General features: G+C 44.9%; 1 protein-coding gene across 5 annotated transcripts in view; it reads left to right on the forward strand.

The window, feature by feature from the left end:
- The window catches only part of LOC127053391 (VPS10 domain-containing receptor SorCS1-like), a 481,836-nt gene that overhangs the window by 340,291 nt on the left and 118,499 nt on the right, over positions 1–23,046 (forward strand). For all 5 annotated transcript variants that reach the window (XR_007775021.1, XR_007775022.1, XM_050957982.1 and 2 more), the window contains 4 exons: positions 4,029–4,208; positions 11,354–11,500; positions 16,890–16,992; positions 17,262–17,338. Coding sequence is in view for 3 of the 5 variants with exons in the window: in XM_050957982.1 (XP_050813939.1) it covers positions 4,029–4,208; positions 11,354–11,500; positions 16,890–16,992; positions 17,262–17,338 (507 nt within the window). In the remaining 2 variants the exon portion in view is untranslated. The remainder of the gene's footprint in view (positions 1–4,028; positions 4,209–11,353; positions 11,501–16,889; positions 16,993–17,261; positions 17,339–23,046) is intronic.

A 23,046-nucleotide genomic window follows, 5' to 3' on the forward strand; every position in this document is an offset into this window, starting at 1 on the left:
TTAGAATTCCCACTTGCAACTAGGTGAGACCATCTGTGATGAGATAGTTGATTTGAGTTGTGTTCCCACTACATGTTTAGTTCTCTATCTGTCTATCTTCTCTGAGATCTATGGAAAGCTGGGGAAAGTAAGTTATAATTAATTTTAGCCTGTTGTAAATGAAATAGGAATTGGAACAGTAAATGCTGTTGTTTCATCCAAGTGTGAGTGTGATATTTAAGGAGAAAAAGTGCTTCCTTAGAATCTCATAACATCTTCAAAAGATGAAGAGCTACATTTGGTGTGGAAGGAGCTAATAGAAGAAAATGCATATATTTGCGATGCTGCGATCAAAGCAGGAGAGCTGCCTTTATTAAAAATGTACAAAGTGCTCTGCTAGCCAAAGGAATTGAAACAAACAGCTCCTTCTGTGCTTAGATTCTCTTTAATCTCTCTCAACTGAGAAATCGGGCCCAAACATGGTAAGCAGTGCTGCCAATGCCAAGCTCTCGAATGGCTTGTGGGATTGAGGAATGGAATACAGACTTTTTCACCTCTGCATCTGTCACCTCTTTCAAATTTGGACCTGGGAAGAAAGTTGCCACCTGACGGCTGGTAGCTTTGGTGACATGAGTTGACAGGTTGCAGTCCAGCTCCTGTGGGCAGAGTTTATGCCATAAAACTCACAATCACTGCTGCCAATAATTAACGCTTTGATTACCTGTCTGAGCAAAGGGCTGAATAGGCCGTGAATTCTTACTTTGCTCTTACCTAATAAGTTTGTCTTACTCTTGGAGATGGTACCTCTGGGACTGGGTTAAGGCACATTAATTGGTACAGTGAGAGGAAACCTTTGGTTGCCCTTCCCATTCTGTACTATGGCATCATGACCTGTGAGACCTCTGATCTCTGGATCAGAGTTCATCACAGAATAGCACAGGTACACCTAACAACATTTCATTGATGCAGTCCACTTAAACTCACCCCATTTCTAGACATACCTAAATCTCCGGCCACCAACTTGTGCTGAGTCTGGAGTAGCTTACTCACCAGCTGTAAACATGAAGGCAGACAAAGCAATGTGATTGTCATATAGTCAAGTTGTGTATATAGTTCCAAGTTTAATAATGATGGAAAGGATCGGTCCTGTTCATCCATTTTATATCAGTGCTGAGTCTCTGTGGCTCTGTGGAGGAAGCAATAGCCACAGAAATCTGAAAATACAGAACATTAAAAACAGCTGACAGTGACCACAATTGACTGGATAAATCAGATATTGCATTCCTGCTACTAAACTTGCCAAAAGGCAAAGATCCCCGACCAAGCGAGAAAAGGGCAGTCGTGTTGTGTTAACAATTCAGAAAGCTTTGGCCTTTAGCCTTTCCTAGACACCCAATCATTGCTCTTTCTCTTGTCTTTGAAAAGACAAGAAGGGTGGGCACTGGAACTGCATGTTAATGTCCAATCCACCATGCTGTGCTGCCTCTAGGGAAACTCTCTGACTGAGTCCAAAGAAGGGTTTGGCATAACACAGTGCAAAGTTGATATATGTGTGTCAGCCCCTGTCCATCATGTGCTTACACTGTGCAGGCATATATAGGACAACAGACATATGCAGAGGCACATATAGCCTGACATAGTGTATACCTCCTTCTAGCCTCTGTAATGTGTATGTTATACCAATTTAGACTCACTTTATTTACACTCCTTTGGACTATTAGAACATCTGGACTGTAATCACAGGGTGTGATGCAGCTTTAGTGGAAATACCCAAGCTAGGTTTAATCTACCTTGCTTGGGCACCAGAGTGATGAAGCTTCGGAGCGGGTTAGCACCACAAGTACTTACCCAGTGTTCTGAGTGGGCTTGGACAGCCCTGACTAAAGCATGAGCTGCCACAGCTTTTCTACAGCTAGATTAAACCTAGTCACGTGTGTCTACTAAAAATGCACTCGCACCCTGTGCTTGCAGACTAGACATATCCTTAGATTCATGTAGCCTTCGTTGGATTTTCTTACTTGCTGAGATTCACCGCAGTTTAGAAAGAAAAATTTTTAGCGAACAAGTGACCTGATTATTTCACTGGCATTCATGAAATGGCCTTCAGCGTTCCCTAAAGTTGGCCAGATATAGGGGAAAAAATCAGTATTGGGTGAATAAACTCTTTAATCAAATATGGTGACATTTCTGAAAGAGTACATTTGCCAAATAGTATTTGAGCAGCTCTACTCACAACCTCAGTAATACATTATCTCTGAATTTGGCTGAGTGACTCCTAGTGCGAGTGTCTGTGTGTGTACACATAAGGGACTCTTAGTATATGTCTACACTGGGGAAAAACTTGGATTAGCTACCCCACAATAGTTAACGCAGATTCAAATAGCAGTGAGGATGTGGTTTATAACTTTGGTTGAGCAGCTAGAGTTTAACTCCAGGTTCGAAGTTAAAATGTGAGTTGCTAACCTGAGTTAAAAACTGAGCTGCTGCGTCTTCACTGCTGTTTTAATCCAAGTTAGCTAACCCCAGTTACAAACACACCGTTTTTGCCATAGAGATACACCCTAAATCGTTGCACGCCATTGTGATTTATCCCATCTTCTACATCATCTCAGAATGTAATCTAGTCTGTTTGCTTGAAATACCAGATTATTTTGAGATGTTCATTACTGCGATGTAATTAAGCAAGTCAAAGTGGATATTCATCCCTCAGATATAAATTCTAGGGGTGGAGGACCCAGCTGAGCTGAACTGAGCTTAACCTTTACTTGACATTTGCTGTGAATATACTAAAAAAATGGTTTTAACTGGAATTTTTCTCCCGGTTGTTTTTCACACTTCTATGTTGCAGCAAGAAGTGTGAAAACCCATCAGGACATTTTATTTTTGTGCTATTAATAGCATTAGCAGAAGCAAGAGGAAATACATAGCCAAAGAAATCCATCTCTGATAAAGTTCCCAGTTTTGCAGATCAAAAAGTTTGGCTAAGTTTCAAATAAGCAACCAACTTTTGGGATGTTGGTCCAGAGCAAGAGGGAATGTCCCCACCTTTTGAGGGTTAGCCAGTGCCAAGAAAACCTAGATTTTTTTTCTCCATAGATTTTTAAGGCCAGAAGGAAGCCTTCTTATTATCTATTCCAGCAGTTCTCAAACTGTGGGTTGGGACCCCAAAGTGGGTCACAACCCTGTTTTAATGGGGTCACCAGGGCTGGCTTAGACTTGCTGGGGCCTGGGGTAGAAGCCGAAGCCTGAGCCCCACGGCCTAGGGCCAAAACCCAAGCGTGAGGGCTTCAGCCCTGGACAATGGGTCTCAGGTTACAGGCCCCCTGCCTGGGTCTGAAGCCCTTGGGTGGGCTCAGGCCTTGGTATCCCCCTCCTGGGTCGTGTAGTAATTTTTGGTGTCACAAGGGGGTCACGGTGCAATGAAGTTTGAGAACCTCTCATCAATTCCATCTGGGGGGCAGAGGTCATCTGTGTGTTATACGTTTGTACAGTGTGTGGCACACTGGGGTCTGATCCTTGACTGGGATTCCTAGGTGCTATGGCAATATAATTAATTAATCAGTAACATCATTGGCCATAGAATTTTACTATCAATTCTGGCATCTGTACATTTTTGAGGGACGCTGAACTGCCACAAAATGCATGAGACGTGGCTGTTGTCTCATCTTATCTCAGTAATGTACAGTGATTTCCTTTTCAATTACATTTCATGTTTAAGATGTAGCAAGGGGGAAAAAACCCACCTGATATTATACACCGCCCCTCCTCACAAACTGCTGCTGTACAATAATGTGCTTAAAAGTTTTGTCCATGTGAATGTTTAGTTAACACCTCTGCAGTTAATTACTACTTTGCATACAGGCAGAAGAGAGAACATGCAAAATATGCAGACGAGGGAATATGCTACTTGCAAGAAAGTTGTCTACAATTTCTGATTAGATTCTAGAATGAATACAGCCCTTGATCTTCCAGGAATTAACCTGTGTTGACCCTGGAATTGATACAACTGAGTTGTCCTACAATAACATGCCTCTGTGTCCTTTCCCCAGGATATGCACGTTATCAGCACGGATGAGAATCAGGTGTTTGCAGCTGTTCAGGAGTGGAACCAGAATGATACTTACAACCTTTATATATCTGACACCCGAGGGGTCTACTTCACGCTCGCCTTGGAGAATGTCAAGAGTAGCCGAGGGCTGGAGGGTAATGTGATGATCGACCTCTATGAGGTATGTCGCGAGTGCTAATGATGCAATCCCATCCTGAGAGTTCGCGCTGTTCCAGTAACATTGTTTTTGTGATGAACGCACACAACCTTGTACCCCAAATATGATTAATGGAGACACTATATGGCTGAACACCATCACATAACTTTGGACGGGTGCAATGCCTTTTATCCAAGGACCTCAAAGAGCCCACATTTTGAAGTGTTGTACAAGGTAGGCTCAAAGTGAAGGTACAAGGAGGTTCAAGGGTGAAGGAGGTACCTCCATGTAAGATCTGGCCTCAACATTACCATACACTTGGGGAGCCCATGCCAAACTCAACAGCTCTACGGCACCTTGCGGTTGCTACAGCATTCACGACCTGGGAACCCCCAGGAGGAATTTTAGCTGGCTCAGCCAGAATTCCTGCAGTGGGAACTGTAAAAGCCATAATCTAGTGATCACATAAAACACACAACACCCTACCTAGGTGCAGTCCTAGGGCCACAGAGTCCCAAGGCTGAGGGGTTTTGTGCTGCACCTCTAAGAGTCACAGCCCAGAACGCACAGTCAAGGGGGCGAGGGAGGAATGGCAGCTTTAAGCCACCTGTAGCACCCTCCTGACCCTGGGATGCTCTGGGGACTGGAATGGCCCCTGGTGTTACGTAGACTTCCCTGAGCATCTATCTAGGTTATGACTACCACCTTGAAGGGCCCAGAATCTCCACAGAGCTGCTGAAGCCCCACCCCAACCCTCCCCTAGCAGTTCCCTATGCCAGACCTTGCAAAGGTGTCCTTGGAAGGCAGATTAGTAGCTGTCTTCTGCAGTGCCTGCAGGGTGGGAATCCTCCCCTGGATGGAACCTGGGCTTTTAAGGCCCCTTTGTGACACTCTGGCTCATTTGCATGGCACAAAGGGGCTGGAGCAGGGAGAGATTCTCTCCCTAGGTGTCCTACAGGTGGTTTCCCACCCTACAGGAGGAAATCCATTGAATAATATTGAGTCCCTGTAAAAGGGAAGGCACTTTTACCTGAGTATTAACTCCAGGAGCTGGACTGACTTTGAATATCCTTAAACTGGAAACCACCTTGGGATGTCCATGTAGAAAGCCTGAACGGGTGCTGTATAAATGTAGACGAATTGCAGGGGAACAGGCATGCCATTTCCTCATCCTTGTGAGATCTTCACTATTAATCTATTTGCAACTTTGGCAGCCCATGGAAAGGCTGTTGCCTCTTATTACTGTCAGTTCAAGGAGTGGTTTCACTGCATTACATAAAGATGTCCTACATCCCAGGGGGGAAAGAAAAGTCTTTGTTTTATTAGGTTGACAGATGGTAGGAACTGGGATTGAAATTAATGTGATCAGACTGGTAGCGTCGGATCTGCTGATTACCTAGATAGGAAGAATATTGGCTGACACTGAGCCTGGCACAAACATCCCTTGAAATCTGATGTTCTGGCTGGAGGAGAGCTGGAAGCCATCCAGCGTGAATCTCCTAGTAGAACTGCTGCAAACAATAAGTGTTTGGGGCTAAATGGAGATGAAGAACAGAAAGAAAGAAACTCCAAAGGCAAATTAAAAACAAGTAGAAATCCTGTAAACTCTGTGCTGGGGTGAAGACAGCAGCATCTAGCAAAGAGTGTCTGCTGTGTGTTTGCAGCATGTGTACTGGTGCTGGGATGGGGTCAAGTTGGTGTGTTTGGGGCAAGGGTGTTTGTCATGTGTAAGGTTGTCTGGCTTCAGTGGAGTGTGTGAGGGTGACAGTGTATAGAATAATTAGGTGAGATCCTCCGCCTTGGTACGTCTGCTTTGCATTACTCAAACAGGAGTTGGACTGAAGCCGATGAGTACTACTATTGTAGAGATGACAGGAAATATTCAAATTTCAAAATTTCCCAACAAAAGAGAACCAATTTTGGGACAATTTTTTTTGACTTGCTCTTAGTTAAACAGTGAGTTTGTTTCGCTCATTCCCTTAAATGCCCAAGGATCCATATCATCCAGGCTAGCTCACTAGTATATAGAGTCATGCCTGAAACACGATGTAATTTTCACTGAAAATTTCATCTCTTTGGTTTTTTAGTCAAAATTTAAAATGTTGACAAAACATTTCATCAAAATCATGCAGCTTGGATATGTTTGGTCAGTTCCACCAGTATATATTCATATTGTCAAAGGAATTGCTTTTCAGAGCTCTCTTAATACAGCATAGATTCACAGAGTCTGAGGCCAGAAGGGACAATTAGAGCCTCTGGTCTGATCTCCTGCCTAACACCAGCCCTTACATTTCACCCAGCTACCCCTCTATTGGACTTGACTAGAATTATAGAATATCAGGGTTGGAAGGTACCTCAGGAGGTCATCTAATCCACCCCATCCCCTGACAGATTTTTGCCCTAGATTCCTCAATGGCCCCCTCAAGGATTGAACTCACAAGCCTGGGTATAACAGGCCAATGCTCAAACCACTGAACTATCCCCCCTTTCTAGAGAAATGCAAGGAAGTTGCAAAAAAGCACATCTAAGTTATTTTTTAAAATTTCCTAATGGTCTAGATTTGTATTTTTTCTGCTAAAGACTGATTTATAGAAAAATATTTGGTGTACCACCTGTTTCTAAGTCATCATCATTCATTTCACCCCCTTCTGTCTTTATTAATAGATTTATTTTCCCTTATAGTGCTTTTCCCCCTCCATATCTTTTCCCTGCCAGTCTGTACTGATGCTTGGACAGCGTGTGTTGTGAATAACGTGTGCTATTACCTTTTGATGTAGGCAGGTGAGACATTACTGGTTGTGGCCCTATTCCCCATTGTGGCTCTAATTCAGCTCCCATTGAAATCAGCAGGAATCTCTCCAGTTCAGTCGGATATGGATCAGGCCTGAAGAGTATATGAGTTAATTACGAACCCTGCATTACACCCACACTGTAAAGTATGGTGACATATTTCCATGCATGGGCTACCTGCGTCACTGGAGCCAAAGATAGCATCTGTCTTTCTGCTGCTACTCCTTCTCCTGCACATGTGAAGTGGGGATGTGCTGAGAGGAGAGTAGATGGAACCTTACTCCAGCCCCAGTGCAGCCAGTGAGGATATTGGGTTCGGCGCAGCGAGGGAAGAAATCTGCACCAGCGAAGGGATAGCAGGGGTTATTTTCCTCCTAGAGCAAGGGAGAGACAGGGACCAGTGAAGATCCACTGTTTCTGGAACACTGCAGCTACACACTGTCCCAACTCAGGCTGGGTAGTAGGGTTACAATCCGCCCCTTCGTAAATAGCTGCTCAACGTCATAATAAGTGACCTACTGGTTAAAAAAAAAAAATGAAAACCTTAAAACCAAATAGTGTGTTGGTTTTTAATGGTGCCCAGTGTAGCGTGTGTCAATCTGCAGTATTTGCGTGGTGGGGGGGATGCCTGTAGTGTGTCTCCAGTGTGACGTATGTTGTCTAATATGCAGCATGTAGAAGCACCCATAATGTGTAGTATGTGCATAGCTTGCGGAAGTGGGTGGGTGTTGTATTTGCCTTGTGTGTGTGAATCATATGCAGTATCTGTGATCGGGTAGGGTATGTGAAATATGTTTGTGCCTGTCAGTTTGAGATGTGCACAGTGTGTGTCTGCCTGATGTGAGTGTGTAAGCAGTGTGTAAATGGTATGTGTAGTGCAGGTATCTTTTTGGCATGCCTGAATATGTAGACTGTGTGTGGTGTGTGCACAGTGTATATTGGTCTGCATGGTGCACAGAGTTTGTCTGTTTGGTACAGTGTGTGTTTGTGTCTTTCAAGTGTCGATGCATCTGGTGTGGGCATGGAAGCAGTGTGTCTCTTTCATGCAGTCTTGTGTGTATCTGTCTTTGCTGTGGGGGTGTATGCAGTGGAGATATATACAGTGTTGTACATGTACACAATGCGTGTGTCTCCCTGCTGTGGGTGCATATATAGTCAGTGAGGTCTTTCCCAAGATAAACCCATCTAAAAATGACAATACAATTGATGCTTTGCTTGCTTTGGAAAAGACTCAGAGTCCCAGCCCAAGACTGGAATCATAAAAGAGAAATTCATGGGACTTCAGAACACATTTATCACCTGATATATATAAAATGCTTCTTAATCATTTATGGCCAACATCTCACAGGGACTATAGTACAACCATTTTGAGAGAACAACAAAGGAAAATACAAATGGAGTTATTGGCCCTGGCTGTGATAGCAGAAGCAAAGCTATTGTTACAGTCTCAGTCATCGCTATTTACACAGTGACACAGGTAGACTCCTTTTCTATTTTGGTATCTTTCCATTTCTTCAAAGAAACCAGAAATAACCTGGGGGAAACCAGAAATAACCTGGGGGCAAAATCCTTACGTCAGATGTAAGGATTACATTTTTAAAAATGTATTATCCTGGCTATATTTATAGCAAATATTAATTTTCTAGTTAGTTTGGCTCCATTATAAGGATGATATTTTGATCTCCTTATTCCTGGTGAGCAGGACCTTAGGCTCAGGTCCTCAAAGATATTTAGTCATCTAATCCCCCTTGAAATAAATGGGAGCTAGGCGACGAAATACCGTTGAGGCGGTAGGCCTCAACCCCAAGCAGTCCCAACTGAATTCAGTGGCACCACCTGAGGAGTACAGTGTTGTTCGGTGTGAGTAATCATCGGACCCCCCATGAAGTGGGATGATTAGCAGAGTATGGTGCTACTCATTGTCAGCAAGTGCAACAGATTCTGGCCCTGTGTGAGGCTCACATGTCACAAAGGGTGAGACTCTGCCTCCTTTACTCACACTGAGTAGTACCTCACTCCATAAGTAGTGCCCCTGAAATAGATGGGACAGTTTATGGCACAAGACATTACTGGATGTGAGTAAAGGGGCTAGACCCTGTTCCAAAGGGAAGGCTGGCCTTATGCACAAACAGAAAGGGGTGCTAGCAGCCCTGATATTTTGGAGGCCTTGCACTCCAATGCAAACTCTAGGTCCCTTTCCACCCCATTCCTTCCTTCAGCAACAAGACCAGGAGGAGGTAACTCAAGGACCGATTTCCCATCTACCAACACTTCAAGGTATGGTTGCCAATTTTGCCTGGATATATTCCTAGAGGTTTCATCACATGACATCATCTTTATTGGGAAAATTAATCTTTGATTCCTGAAGACTCCAGAACAATCCTGGGGGGCTGGCAACTCTACTTTGAGGCCCTGTTTTTGCTTGAAGTCTCACAAATCATAATGCTGTCTTTGAGCAGAGAGAAATAAGAGCTTGCCAGTTCTTCTCTTCTCTATGAGTGGGGAGGAGGATTGGGCCCAGTGAGTTCTCCCCTGCTGCTAGGCCCCTGCTCCAATGGACGGAGAACTGAGTGTGGAAGGTTCCTTTCTTTGGGGAGAAGTCAAAAAGGAAGCAGGGCCCTCCCCTCTCAGCAAGTCATTGGGCAGGGGAAGGTGCCGATCTTCTCAGCGCAGGTGTTGGGGTCAAGGTGAGCCCAGGAAAGGCCACCACCCCATCGATTCATCTCTCTTCTTCATGAGATGGGAGAAGGACTGAAGACCAGGGTCTGATTGAGGACCACAGTTCTTATACATCATGGGAGGGATGAGACCAGAATAGGTCACCTCCACCTCTGATCCTCTGTGGAGGGGCTACCCCTCTGTCTCCCAGGACAGAGAAAGGTCTATGTGAAGCTGGGATGTCCCAGAGCAGGAGAGCCTAAGGGAAAAGTAGGTGCCTCAGGAATGGTGGAGGAGTCACATGATGCAATATTATTGTGGGACTGGAAGGGGCAAGCTCCATCGTGGCAGGGGAAGCCTGAATGTGAGACCAGGTGTCTCAAAAGTCGGCTGGGACCACGTGCTCGGAGGTTGTCTGCAGCAGGGCAACCAGTTTGTGTATCACAGGGGGAAGGGGGGAATGCATGGTGGAAATTAATGGAATCGGCATGGGAAAGATCAGCATATATGGCAGGTGAATCTTATGCAGAGAGCGGGAGGTGGCTTCTCTGGAAAGGATGGGGCCTCTAGGAGAGGCATGGAGGGAAGCCAGTACCCTCACCGTCAGGTACCGCATAACTTCTCCTACGTGTCTTGCTACTCTCCAGCCTCCCTTTGTGGAACTTCTCCTCCAAGCTCGTCGTGAAATAAGTAGAGGTCAAAACAGCCCTTGATTCTGCTGCAGGAGTTTGCAGTTTGGTGCCAATTAAGTAATAACCACTGTGAATAAAATGGCCTTGACAGCTGACATGGTGTATCCCTTCACTTCCCTGCCACCAGAGCAGGGGTGAAGGGGATACTTGAACCAGCCCGATGGCAGATAAAAGGTTCCCTCTCCTCTCCAATCCCATCATAGTTCTCATTGTTTATAAAGCAACAGCCTAACAGACTCGCTTTCAAGCTACAGTGGATATTGCACTATTGATTTTCAGTGTGTTGAGCAACCCAGCAATGTTTTGCAAGGTGCATTGGGCAAAACGAAGATATTTTCCTGCTTGATTCTCACAGGACTCTAGATTTAATCCACCTTTTAACAAAGCACGTAGCATCTTTTCACAACCCCCATGGGATTTGGGGTATGGGAGCATAGCCTTGTGGATAAAATATTGGACAGGGGGTCAGAAGATCGGGTTCTTATTTCTGACTCTAGCACAACCTTGGGCAAGTCACTGTAACTGCTTTGTGCCTCAGTTTCCTCCACATGCAAAATTGGGATAAAAATATACTCAGGGGATTCTAAGGTTAACATGCCAGTGATTAATGAAGCATTTTGAGATCCTTGGGTGTAGGGCACTGTAGAAATGCGAAGTATTAATTATTATAATTTTGTTTGCAAGGGAGCAGTTGCTCTGGTTAACTCAGCAGAGAGAAATGAGTGACTGTTCCTTGTGTATTTCCTCTGACCAAAGAGAGGGGTTGTCACCTTGTACTGAGTGTTACCTACATCATTTCAGGTTTCCACGCTCCCTCGAAAGCACTAGCTTTCTCTCCCATCTGCAGCGTTTCTCTGTGTTATTCCAACAAAGCCCATAACGTTCCTCCTTTTAATACCCATTGGCAATTCTCCCCCTTGACTCCATCACACGGATGCTGTGACTGAGTCCCTGCTGGGTTTGACAGATGCACACCAAAGGTCGAAGTCCAATTGATATATTTTTTTCAGCCATGTCAATTTTTCCTAGGTAGCAGGGATAAAGGGAATGTTCTTGGCTAACAAGAAGATTGACAGCCAAGTGAAAACTTTCATCACTTACAACAAAGGAAGAGACTGGCGCTTGCTACAGGCTCCAGACACTGATCTGAGAGGAAACCCTGTTCATTGCCTCCTAGTAAGTGCTGATTTAAAAAACAACAACAACTTTCCCCCAGGTAACAACACAAAGATGATACTGGCTTTAAAAAAAAACAAAAACAGGACAGCTCTTCATGACTATGCTGTATGGCACAGACAGGTATCTTCATTGCAAGGGCACAGTGATGCTAGGCTTGGGAAGCCAGACATCATAGGAAGAGCTGGCTGTTTTATTTATTTATTTATGTGTCTTTAACGAAGGAAACGTTGTATAATGAGGCTTCTTTCCGCAGAGCTGATGATCTCCTCTTAGGCAGCAGGTGAAGATATGGACTCTGTCACAGTGCAGTTGAAATTCTGCGCACTAGGTGGGGTGAGCGAGCTATTTATAGATGCCAGCAGGGGACCAGTGGAGTTTTCAGGAAGGGTCTTCCGGAGATTGGGCAGTCCAGTCGCCAGAGATGGGCACAGGCTGCAGAATTAAAAGGGTAACGGGGGCTTTGTAGTGTCCATTGTAGGTAATTTATTATTGTATGTAGCTTGTTTTTCATTTATGTTACGTAGCCAGAAATTAGGGCAGTCAACACATTATAAAAATCTGTTATATATATAACTTAGAAAAACAGAACTCAGAGGAGTTTCTATGGAATTTTGCAACTGTTTCAAAATAAATATCATAGTCTCACCTCCATCAGCATGCCCAGACAGAGATTGGGATAGTAATCTGGACACCTCCACAGCTCTTACTGTTGGGGGCCAGTCAGGATCAGGAAGCACTTTCCATAATGGTCTTTCTGTTCTTATCTCTTTGCTGTAGCCACTTGCTGTCTCTTATCATCAGCTTTGATTGTAAACTCTTTGGGACAGGGACCATCTTCTCCGTGTGTGTGTACAGCCTCTAGCACAGTGGGGCTCCGATCCCTGACCAGGGCCCCAAAGTGCTACGGCAACAGTATATAATAAATACCTGTGATAGGTGCATCATGTTTGTCTGGAAGTGCTTAATGTCAGATCCAAAGTGCATTTAGAGCCAAGGGTTCTGTCTCAGCCTGTTATGAATATAATGGGTCAGGGCTTTGGTTTGGGCCCATCTCCTGTAACACAAATCCCATGTGGTAATGATGCTCCTCATTTTTTTTTTTATGTACCCCTGCAGAACTAGCCCAGCTCATTTGCAGTGGGGGGTGCGGTGTATGTACTTTCTCAACAGGATCCCTAGGGATTTACTAGCCTATTTACAGGACAGTGGGACTTTTGCACAGAAATGACTGAGATGTTAAGAGAAGGTTACTAGGGTGGTGGGACATTCCTCAAGGGTCAAAGGGGATCAGCACAAGAAAATGCAGGTACTTCTCCAAAGGTTATCTGAGCCCCTTGGGTGTGCAGAACTGAGCAGGGCATCTCATGAGAACAATTTCTCCTGCAAGATTTTCAGTACTTGCTGCTTCTATTCAAGAGAAAAAATATTTTAAAAAATACATACAGCAACACAAAACTCTTACTGGACATGTCACTTTCCCCTCTTTGTGCTTCAGTTTCCCCATCCAAGAATGGGGCTCATGATACTGGCATCCTTTGCAAAGCACTTTGAGATCTACTGATGAAAAGTGCTGTATTAGAGTTAGGTGGTAATTGTTATTATTATTATTATGATTGTGTTTTAGTACTTCTGTTTCTGCAAAACTGGCAAGAACTGTGGTGGGGGGGCGGGGAGTGGAAATGAAACATAAGGAAAAATAAGTGGATTTTGTAGGCCTTCAGAAAAGTTGAGATTTGAGTTTGGCGCACAGAACGAGGCAGGTTCTTATTTTATCCACAGCATGTAGCCAGCCCTTAATTGTGGCACATAAGAGGTGGGAAACTAATGGACGGAGCCCCATGTTTCCCCACTCCACCTACACTCCTTTCCTCCTTCTCCCCAGAGAGCCAAACTTGAAATGAGCAGCAGTCTTGCACCAGGATCTTCAAAGTAATGGAGGAATCGGAGAGCTATAGGAAGGGCTGACAGACTGAAGGAAACATGGGCAGGATGATTCAGGATTATAGGAGAGATGATTGGCTGTGCAGGGATAGGCCTAAAGCGGAGACCAGAAGCTGGTGTTTAAAGCAGTGGGGAAGGGGGAGCCAGTGGAGGGAAGCAAAGAGGGGATTAAAGTGACAAGCCAGGACACCTTTGCATGGATGTACATGGAGCAGGAATGCATTTGTCAAAACCGAGGAGGAGAAGGTTGCAGTAGGCAAGATGATGAGAAGCTGAGCAATAGTTTTAGCTGTGTGGGTGGAGAGGAAAGGTCAGAGTTTAGGTGGTGCTCTGGTCTTAGTTGGAGCCTGTCATAACCTAGTCCCAGATTTGGACCTTAGCGTCCAAAATATGGGGGTTAGCATGAAAACCTCCAAGCTTAGTTACCAGCTTGGACCTGGTAAAGCTGCCACCACCACCACCCAAAAAATTAGAGTGTTTTGGGGCACTCTGGTCCCCCCAAAAACCTTCCCTGGGGACCCCAAGACCCAAATCCCTTGAGTCTCACAACAAAGGGAAATAAACCATTTCCCTTTCCCCCTCCAGGTGTTTCCTCCCTGGGTTCCTGGAGAGATACACAGAAGCAAGCTCCGTGAATCTAAACAGAGGGATTCCACCCTCTCTATTTCCAGTCCTGGAAACAGAAGTACTTCCCTCTTCACCCAGAGGGTATGCAAAGTCAGGCTAGTAAATCTAACACACACAGATTTCCCCCTGACTTCTTCCTCCCACCAATTCCCTGGTGAGCACAGACTCAATTCCCTGGAGTTCCCCACTAAAGAAAAACTCCAACAGGTCTTAAAAAGAAAGCTTTATATAAAAAGAAAGAAAAAATACATAAAAAATGGTCTCTCTTTATTAACGTGACAAATACAGGGTCAATTGTTTAAAAGAAATATGAATAAACAGCCTTATTCAAAAAGAATACAATTCAAAACACACCAGCAACTACACCATGTAAATACAAAAGAAAAAAACAATAACCCCTATTGTTTTATGATCTCTGTACTCACAACTTGGAAACAGAAGATTAGAAAGCAGGAAACAGAAAAATCCTTCCCATAACCAAGAGGGACAGATACAAGACCAAGAACAAAGGACCCACACACAAACTTCCCTCCACCCAGATTTGAAAAAGTCTTGTTTCCTGATTGGTCCTCTGGTCAGGTGTTTCAGGTTACTTCTTTCCAGGTGTGAGAGACATTAACCCTTAGCTATCTGTTTATGACAGAGCCTCTAGGCATTACTGCATTATGATGAATAAATGGTTATGCACTTGATAGAAGGCATGTCAGCTCTTGCACTGGCTCTTGTTGTATATACCCTGTATCTATGTAATAATGATGGTAATAATATGACTTTCCATCAGCAGAGCTTACACCTATACAGTATGTATCTATGAAGTGATACAGATACAAGATAAAAGGAACCTCAAGCAGCACAATCTGAAAGGACTGAAATCTAAGATGCGAGCTAATCTCTGTTGGAGTGGGGGATTGGGTGAATTACTTCCATTAGCTACCGTCTGCAAAATGCCAGAGGGAGACATTAATTATTTTGGTTTGAAAAACATGTTCCCGCTTTAGCCCTTCAGAACGGATAGAAATATAAAAGGAAGAATCTTTTTTTCCCTGACTGTCTTTCTGCTTAGCCAAACTGGGTTCCCTCCCCAGAATCCTCCTCTGGATTGCTGTGGAGTCTGACCAGAAAGGGTGTCAGCTGCGGTTATGGTGTTTGGCATATTCTGCTTGTCTAGCGATGCTCCCACCCATGCCACCCTGGCCTTTTCCTTTGTATCACATCAGGAAGAATTCACCTCCCTCCTCCCCACACGGGCACTGGGCTCGCCTTTGCGAGAGTGGTACTTGCTGACTTTGCTGGTTGACGTCCGCATTGAGGGACTCACATTTCAAACTCTGAGAGGCAGAAGTGTGTCCACGACAGGGACAATATTATGCTCCAAGTGACCATCCTGAACGAGCCAAAGGAAGGCCTAAAACAATGCTTACCATTAGCAAGTTGGCATTTGACAATAGCTTGCTACTGTACAGCACTGCAGATATTTTCTTTCACTCAGTAAACCACAACCTTTCTAGTGTTCACTGTTGGTCTCATCCATGTCTAACTTCTATGAATCATTTTGGGGCATGGTGCCCATTCTCTGGTTAAACATGATCTTCCTCCCACTCCTTGAAGGGTGTTGGAAGGAGGTGGGTGTACGCTTGTTTCCCACTTATAGTCTGGGTGGTTCCTCCAGTCTTTGCAGATGCACGTGGTAGAGATCGTACTTACATGCACTCTGTGGTAGTGTTGTGTTATCATTGGATCAAATCCTGAGAAAAGACCTGAGCAACTCCAGCTCCTGTTAGTTTCAGTGAAGACTTCATGCACTCTCACCTCTCTCGTTTGTCTGTGTGCCAGGCACTCTGCAAACATAGAAGACCCAGTCCCTGCCCCCTATGTTCTTCTCCCAGCCTCAGATCTTCATGCCTTTTTCCATGTGCATGGAGCTCTTCCCTAGTTCCAGTCCACAGAACACTCTCTCTCCCCTCATCCAAACCACCCAGATTCTCTTGCTGTTATACCCCTCCTCTGCCCTTTCCTTATCCAGCACTCTCATTCCCTTTGGTTTGATGCGCTGGCTTTTTGCATCCTGTGTAAAATCCTCCAAAGAGATCCATGCTCATAGAGGCTCATTGTCTCCAACTGGAAACGTCATGGGAGCGAGGGATCTTGAGTGTGGATCTGTTTGCAAGATTGGACTCTGAGACTGCAATCTCCTTGGCTCAGGATATATGTTCTGTGCTCTTTAAAATAATAATAATAATAATAATAATAAATAATTCCAGCAGATGCATGCACTATGCAGCTGAGGCATCTATTATTCTCTTCTTTGTTATTATCCTTACAATTTTGCCTTGTTACTGTGGCATGGAAGAGATCTCTTTAAATAAAAGGAATCAAAAGAGTGGGAGAGAGAACCAGGTTGTCACTGCCAGGGTTTGAGAGACAGTTTGGGGTTTGTCTTTTCATTAGACTGCCCGTGTCAATACGTAGCAGCTTGCAGTGCTTCGCTCACAGAGCAGTGCTAATGGTGTCATCAGACCTTGTTGCACTGTTGTTCACAGACTGGCTGGCACATGTCCCTCGGGCTGGCGTGCCGTTTGCTTCCAGCTTTTGGTGTGTTTTTTTCTATTTTGCAATGAGCTTTTTTGGAGACTTCAGGAAAGGAGTAAGGGAAGCTAGGTTCTCACGGATTGTCCACAATAGCAGGGGACCCCTTCCAGTCCTCTGTTCTGATGTTCCATGGCCATCACTCTGATGTACAAATCCCCGTTGGGAAGGGAGACTGAATGGGATGCCCTTTATGACTTGTCTTTTCCTCCCTCCCCCAATTTCTCTCCAGCCCTATTGTTCGCTGCACCTTCACCTAAAGGTTTCCGAGAACCCATACACTTCAGGAAACATCGCCAGCCGAGATACTGCCCCTAGCATCATCGTGGCTTCTGGTATGAAGTATTCAGTTACTATCTATTGTACACCAAGTGTTGTATACCTCAGATTCCACCTATTGCATTTCCACTGTGCATGGAAATAGAAGTATTTAGACTTTGATCTTGTAATTATGTTTCCCTGCCAAACTAAAATGACAATTCTTCCCCCTCCCCAACACTGAAATCTTTTGCTTAGGAAAAGGTAAAAATCATTTACACCACTGAGGCAGCTCACTTTCCTCTGTCTTAAGATGTTGTTGCACTGAATAATGTTCTCCTTATAGGTAACATAGGTACCGAATTGTCAGACAACGACATCAGCATGTTTGTTTCATCAGACGCTGGGAACACGTGGAGACAGGTAAATAACATGTATCACAGCATTGAGTGTCAAATGAAGGGAAGGTGAGTTGCTTTAAGAAGGTAATCTGTTTTTCTTTCTTTTTTTTTTTTTCTTTTTGGTGGCAAAATAATTTATAGTAACCCAAGCGAAGGGTAATCCCTACTGGCTTTTACTTACACTATTTCCTGTTAAAAAGTGGAAATGTGCCCAAGCCACCAAGACTGGTATTTTCAAATACAGCTTAAGGGAGTTTGGTTGTTGATTTCCATGGGAGATTAGCTGCGCTATGGTTTTGAATGGCTGGAGCAGACATCTAGAGAAGGAAGGCCCAGTGGTAGGGCACTTGCATAGGATTTGGGAGAGCCAGGTTCAATCCTTGCCATACGCTTCCTGTGTGAGTGTGTGCAAATTACTTAGCTTCTCTGTGCCTCTGTTTCCCATTTGTAAAATGGGGATAATAAAACTGCCCAGCCTCAGGGAGGTGTTGGGAAGATAAATTAAACATTGTGAGGTACTCAGGTACTGTGGCAACAGAGGCCAGTAAGCACCAGCAATAGATAAAATTTTTAGTTTGAGCCCAGCTCTAACAAAAAGATATTGCCACACTTGTGACTGGCTCCCCACCAACCCTCAGCTTGGCAACTACTGCTTGAGAGCTACTTAGATGGGTTGCACATGTCCTTTCTTACAAGTAAAATACTGCCCAGTTTGATGTAGCAAATACTATCTTGACAGAGAATCAAAGAAATCAGAAATGGGAAAGCCTTCTTAGGTCACTATGACCCTAGGGACCCCTTAGTGCCAACTGGGAAACGGTTCATTGTCCTATAACAGCAATTCCTATCAAGCCTGGCAAACTCATTGCAGCTAACACACTGCTTTTGTGGCAGCCATCCATAAACAGTGTTTTGTAAGGTATCAATGTGTATATACTGATTATATTTAAAAAGTAGGTGTATATACGGAAAATATGTCCTTATCGTTTTTATTGAGGTATTAAATCCCTAGCAGAGGTGAAGAACTGGTTTTGCCAGACAAAGGGAAGCATATTCACATATCTTACATAGGTTCATATATAGATTAAGCATTATAAACCAAAGCAATGGAAGCCCCATTGAAATAGGAGTCGACTGGGGGATGGGGAGTCATCATAGGGACCTCAGGAGGTCATCTAGTCCAACCCCTGCTCAAAGCAGGACCAATCCCCAGACAGATTTTTACCCCCGTTCCCTAAATGACCCCCTCAAGAATGTAACTCACAACCCTGGATTTAGCAGGCTAATGCTCAAACCACTAGCTATCCTTCGACAGGCAAAGAACAGCAGGGGTCCTCCTGACTATTCGGACAACACAATGAGTTTTGAGAGAGCCATTTGGGGATCCAATACTGTGGGACACCCCTTGAAAGGTCTGGGTATTCATGAAGACTTGGATCCTGGCTTAGGCTGAAAACCAGCACTTCTGTCAAAGACTGAATCTTTGGAAGAAAATCTATTTTATTAAATAGGACACGTAAACCATTCAGAAAGGTGGACCTAGGATTTCGGTTTATGGTTCATTTTTTGCGTAACCATTCTGTGTCCAGTAGTCTCACTCAGTTCTCATTTAGATCTCTGTTCTTTGTGAACAAACTTATTCTCCTTTTACAGTAGACAGGATACTCCCGATTTCCCAAAACCCTATTATCCAAACCTTTGTGTTATCTGAATCCCTTCCTTGTCCCAAAGGATTCAAATGATGCAGAGCTTTGGAGAATAGAGCAGAGACCCCTGGCCATGGGGGAAGCCACCTGCTGCCCCACTGTGACAGGAGTGAGTGAGCAGGGCCCACCCCCACTCGCTCCTATCCACCCCCTCTCCCCTGTCACTCACCCAGGCCCCCCTGTTCTGGCGCCCCTGATGGGGAGTGTACTGTACATCTCAGTGCTGTGGTATTAACCAAATTGTGACTCAGCTGAATCAAAGAAGCTGAAGTATGTCTTGTTCCCTTTGGGAACAGCGAACCTGGTAATTTCTGTGTGTTCAGTGATAGGCTGAACAGTTAGGGTGACCAGACAGCAAATGTGAAAAATCGGGATGGAGGTGAGGGGTAATAGAAGCCTGTATAAGAAAAAGACCCAAATATCAGGACTGTCCCTAAAATCGGGACATCTGGTCACCCTATGAACCATGCATGACTGCAGGTGACACATGTAGAGGGACCTGGGGGCAAGGATATACCTTTTGTTCCTGCAAGGCAAAGAAGGGCTGGCAGAGCCCTGAGGAGTACATGAGTGGCTGCAGGGTTATCAATGTTAGGGAGCTGACTTTCTCTCGCTGGAGGCAGAGAGAACAAGGTGATTCACTGTCCTGAGCATCCTGAGGTAATGTCACCTCTTCTAGTCTATTCCCTGGTGGAACAGAGCTTCAGCACAGAAGAGTCACTTAAATCAATCTACCATAGCTTTCCATTGCTCAAGGGGTGTCACTTTCTCCTCTTCCCTGGGAGGTTATTCCACCCTCATACTGATCTCACTGTTGGACAGTTTTCCCTGATATTCTGTCCATGTTACCTTTTGTTTAATTAATCTCATTAAGGACCTAGAAATTATCACAGTGGATCAGGCCAGTTGTACTTGTTGGACCAACTGCTTCTAAGGAAGGAGTTAACCTTGGAAATGGACACGTGTCCAGGGATGCATCCAAAAGGGGAAATTTCTACGAAGCCCCTGTCAGTAGTTGGCTTGTTCCATGAAGGGGATATAAACCCTCATGCTTTAGGACCTGATCCAAAGCCTGTTGAAATCAATGGGAGCCTTTCCATTGACTTTTTAATCGACTTTGGATCAGGGCCTTAGATTACTAGCTTTAGTGGAGTGATTACCCGCTCCTGCCCTGTGGGGTTTGAAACAGCCTAGGAGAGGGCTGTGGCTGGGGAAAGAAGCCTGGGCTGGTTGGGGGAAAGTAGGCTTAGCTGTGGCCATGACCCAATCAGGCCAAGCTGGCCCCTATAAAAGGCTGTGAGCCAGAGGCCCAGGCCGTCTCCCTCTGCCTGTAAAGGGAGAAGGGCCTGGCAGCAAGATTCCAAGAAGGGAACCTAGAGTGGAGCAGGGCTGGGGTAAAGCCTAGGGGGCCAGGGAGCTCCAGTCTAGGAAAGCCCCAGGCTGAAGGCCTGGTAAGGCCCATTAGGTACTGAGTTGCAGGGGGCAGCCCATGGGTAGGCAGAGGCAGCAGGTCCGAACCCCCTTTGCCTATGATGAGTGGCTTTTACACTGCAGTCTGCCCCAGCGAGCGGGGGGTAGATGGGGACTGGCAGTAGCCAAACACTAAGGGGAAGTGGGGATAGTGGGTGGGGGTTCCCCGGGGAGGGGGAGACCCTGAGGCTGAAAGGGGTTACTGCCAGGGGCAGCACCCCAGGTAAACAGGGCTCCAGGGTCCTGGGAGGGACATGGGGCCACAGGTAAGGCAGATCACGGGCCTGCAGAGGGTGCTCCGGAGCTGGAACGCGCTAATTCTCGGAAGTCACCAGCAGGAGGTACCGCGGCCGTGAGTCGAGACACTTACAATAGCCCACTTCTAATAAACTTGGTTAGGAGGAAACTTCCCCTGTGGACACATTATCCCATAACTGCTGGCTCCAGCATTTCTTCTCTGAAGAATCTGGTGCTGGCCACTGTCTGAGACAGGATATTGAACTACAGGACTTGATCCAATAAGCTGTTTTTTTTGTTCCTGTGTTCCTACGCATGAATGTTTGGGGCGCTTATGTTTTGTATCCTGTGTAACATAACTGTGTATATTATTAGTATCCATATAAATGGCTAATTTTTTCCCAATATGATTATATTTTTGCCATCAGTAATATCCTATGGCACTGAGCTCTACAGGTTAACATGTGTTTAATTTATTAAAAAAAACACCTTCCTTTTTATTATTAAGTTTTCTGCCTTATGATTTCATTGGCAGTCACCTTTGGCAGTCACCTTTTTTCATTTATTGTGAGAGAGGGGAAGTGCTGTTTCTTATACCTTTCATATCACTCTTAGTTATACCCCTTGTGTGAACCTCAACAGTTCCTCTCCCTTCTGATGATTACACCCTCAATACAATTATTAAGGCTTCCCATCCATTTCTTGGTCACCAGCACTACCACTGCAAATACAAACATAGTCTCCAAAATACAAGGTCCTCTCTTACAAGGACAGCACAGCAGAATTATGAGCATATTTTCCTCTCGATGGAGCACATCAAGCCAAGGACTTAACCTGAAAGAAACTGGATGGAGAATGAAAAATATCTCCTGTTCTGCTAGGATTATAAATCTCACGCACGGAAAGCAAAGTTTCATGCCACACGAGTGAGACACTGTGATTACCGAAACAAATGTGTTTGCCCCCTTCCCTCCCCACTGTTCTGTATGTTAATTAAATATCCCTTGCTTTGAGAGCACATAACTAATGAGCTTTAGCAATCAGGTAGAAGGCTGGATAATCTAATGGATGGTTGCTGAGCATCATTAAATATGTTTTAATAATTAGCTGGCATTTATTTAACATGCAATAATTCTCATACATTGAAATTAAGCGTATAGTTAAATGCTTTTAACAATGCAAATAGTCAGTCTTGGATTGGCGGTTGCTCTGCCTTGCAGGCAAGATGAGTTTAGGGGTGGGGAGCATCGTTGCTTGGGCCCTGACTCTGAAGTGTCTGATACTGGCCACTGATGATTAGAGGGTGCTGGATTCATCGGACCACTGGTCTGACTCAGTCTGGACATTCCAGCATTCCAGTGTTAGCATGGGCTGGAAGCAGGGGGAAGTGGAGAGCGGAGTCCTTCATGTTGCTATGTAGCATCCCCTGCCCCCACGGAGCAGCGTTTATGGAGTCTGGATGTTGCCCCCATTTAAAAAAAAAGGAAGGATGAGTCAAGCCGATGGGAGCGATGCAGAGGAGTTGTGAAGGTGAGTAAAGAGAGGGAATGGCAGGGATTTCCAGGGACACTCACAAAACTATTTCTTTGTGGTACTTACCTGGCCCCCATCTCTGCAGTGTCTGAGCGCTCACTTTGTTAGTGTGTTCATCCTCATCACACCCCTGCGAGGTAGGGCAGTGCTGTTATTTCCATTCTACAGGAACTGATGGGGAACTGAGTCACAGAGAGACTCTGACTTGTCCAAGGTCACACAGGGAGTCTAGGGCAGACTAGGGAAATGACCCTCGGTCTCTCAAATCCCAAGCAAGCACGAACCACTGGCCTGACTTTCCTGTTTACCTGAAATGTGCCTTTATTGTTGCTGGAGCTGAGTGACTAATTAATAAAATGAATAATTTGTTTGATGTATCTTCTCACCTTTTGGTTGGGGAAATGGCAGCAAACAGATCCTGGGTCTTCATCGTTTATTTGCTATTCGAGAACATTTTACACAAACTCTTTTTGTCCCATGGCTCGCTATTTGAAATCTGAAATTCGAGCTCTGTTGTGATTGGTCACAGATAAGCCTATCTTCTCTCTGATTGGAGCAGTGCAACTCTTATCATCAGGTGTGTACATTTAGAACCTGGTCTTGTGCCACTGAAGTGGATAGAAGCTTTTCCGTCGAGTTCAATGAACACGAGATTAGACCCCTAAAATCTGAGTTCCTAAATTAGCCAAGCAGTGATATTAAAATGTGCTATCCAAAGACTACTATCAAAACTGGACTGCATGGGTGTTTGCAGGAGAATATAAAAGGGACCCCACCAAAGGAA

Source organism: Gopherus flavomarginatus, chromosome 6 (genome assembly GCF_025201925.1).
Source record: "Gopherus flavomarginatus isolate rGopFla2 chromosome 6, rGopFla2.mat.asm, whole genome shotgun sequence".
NCBI lineage: Eukaryota > Metazoa > Chordata > Testudines > Testudinidae > Gopherus > Gopherus flavomarginatus.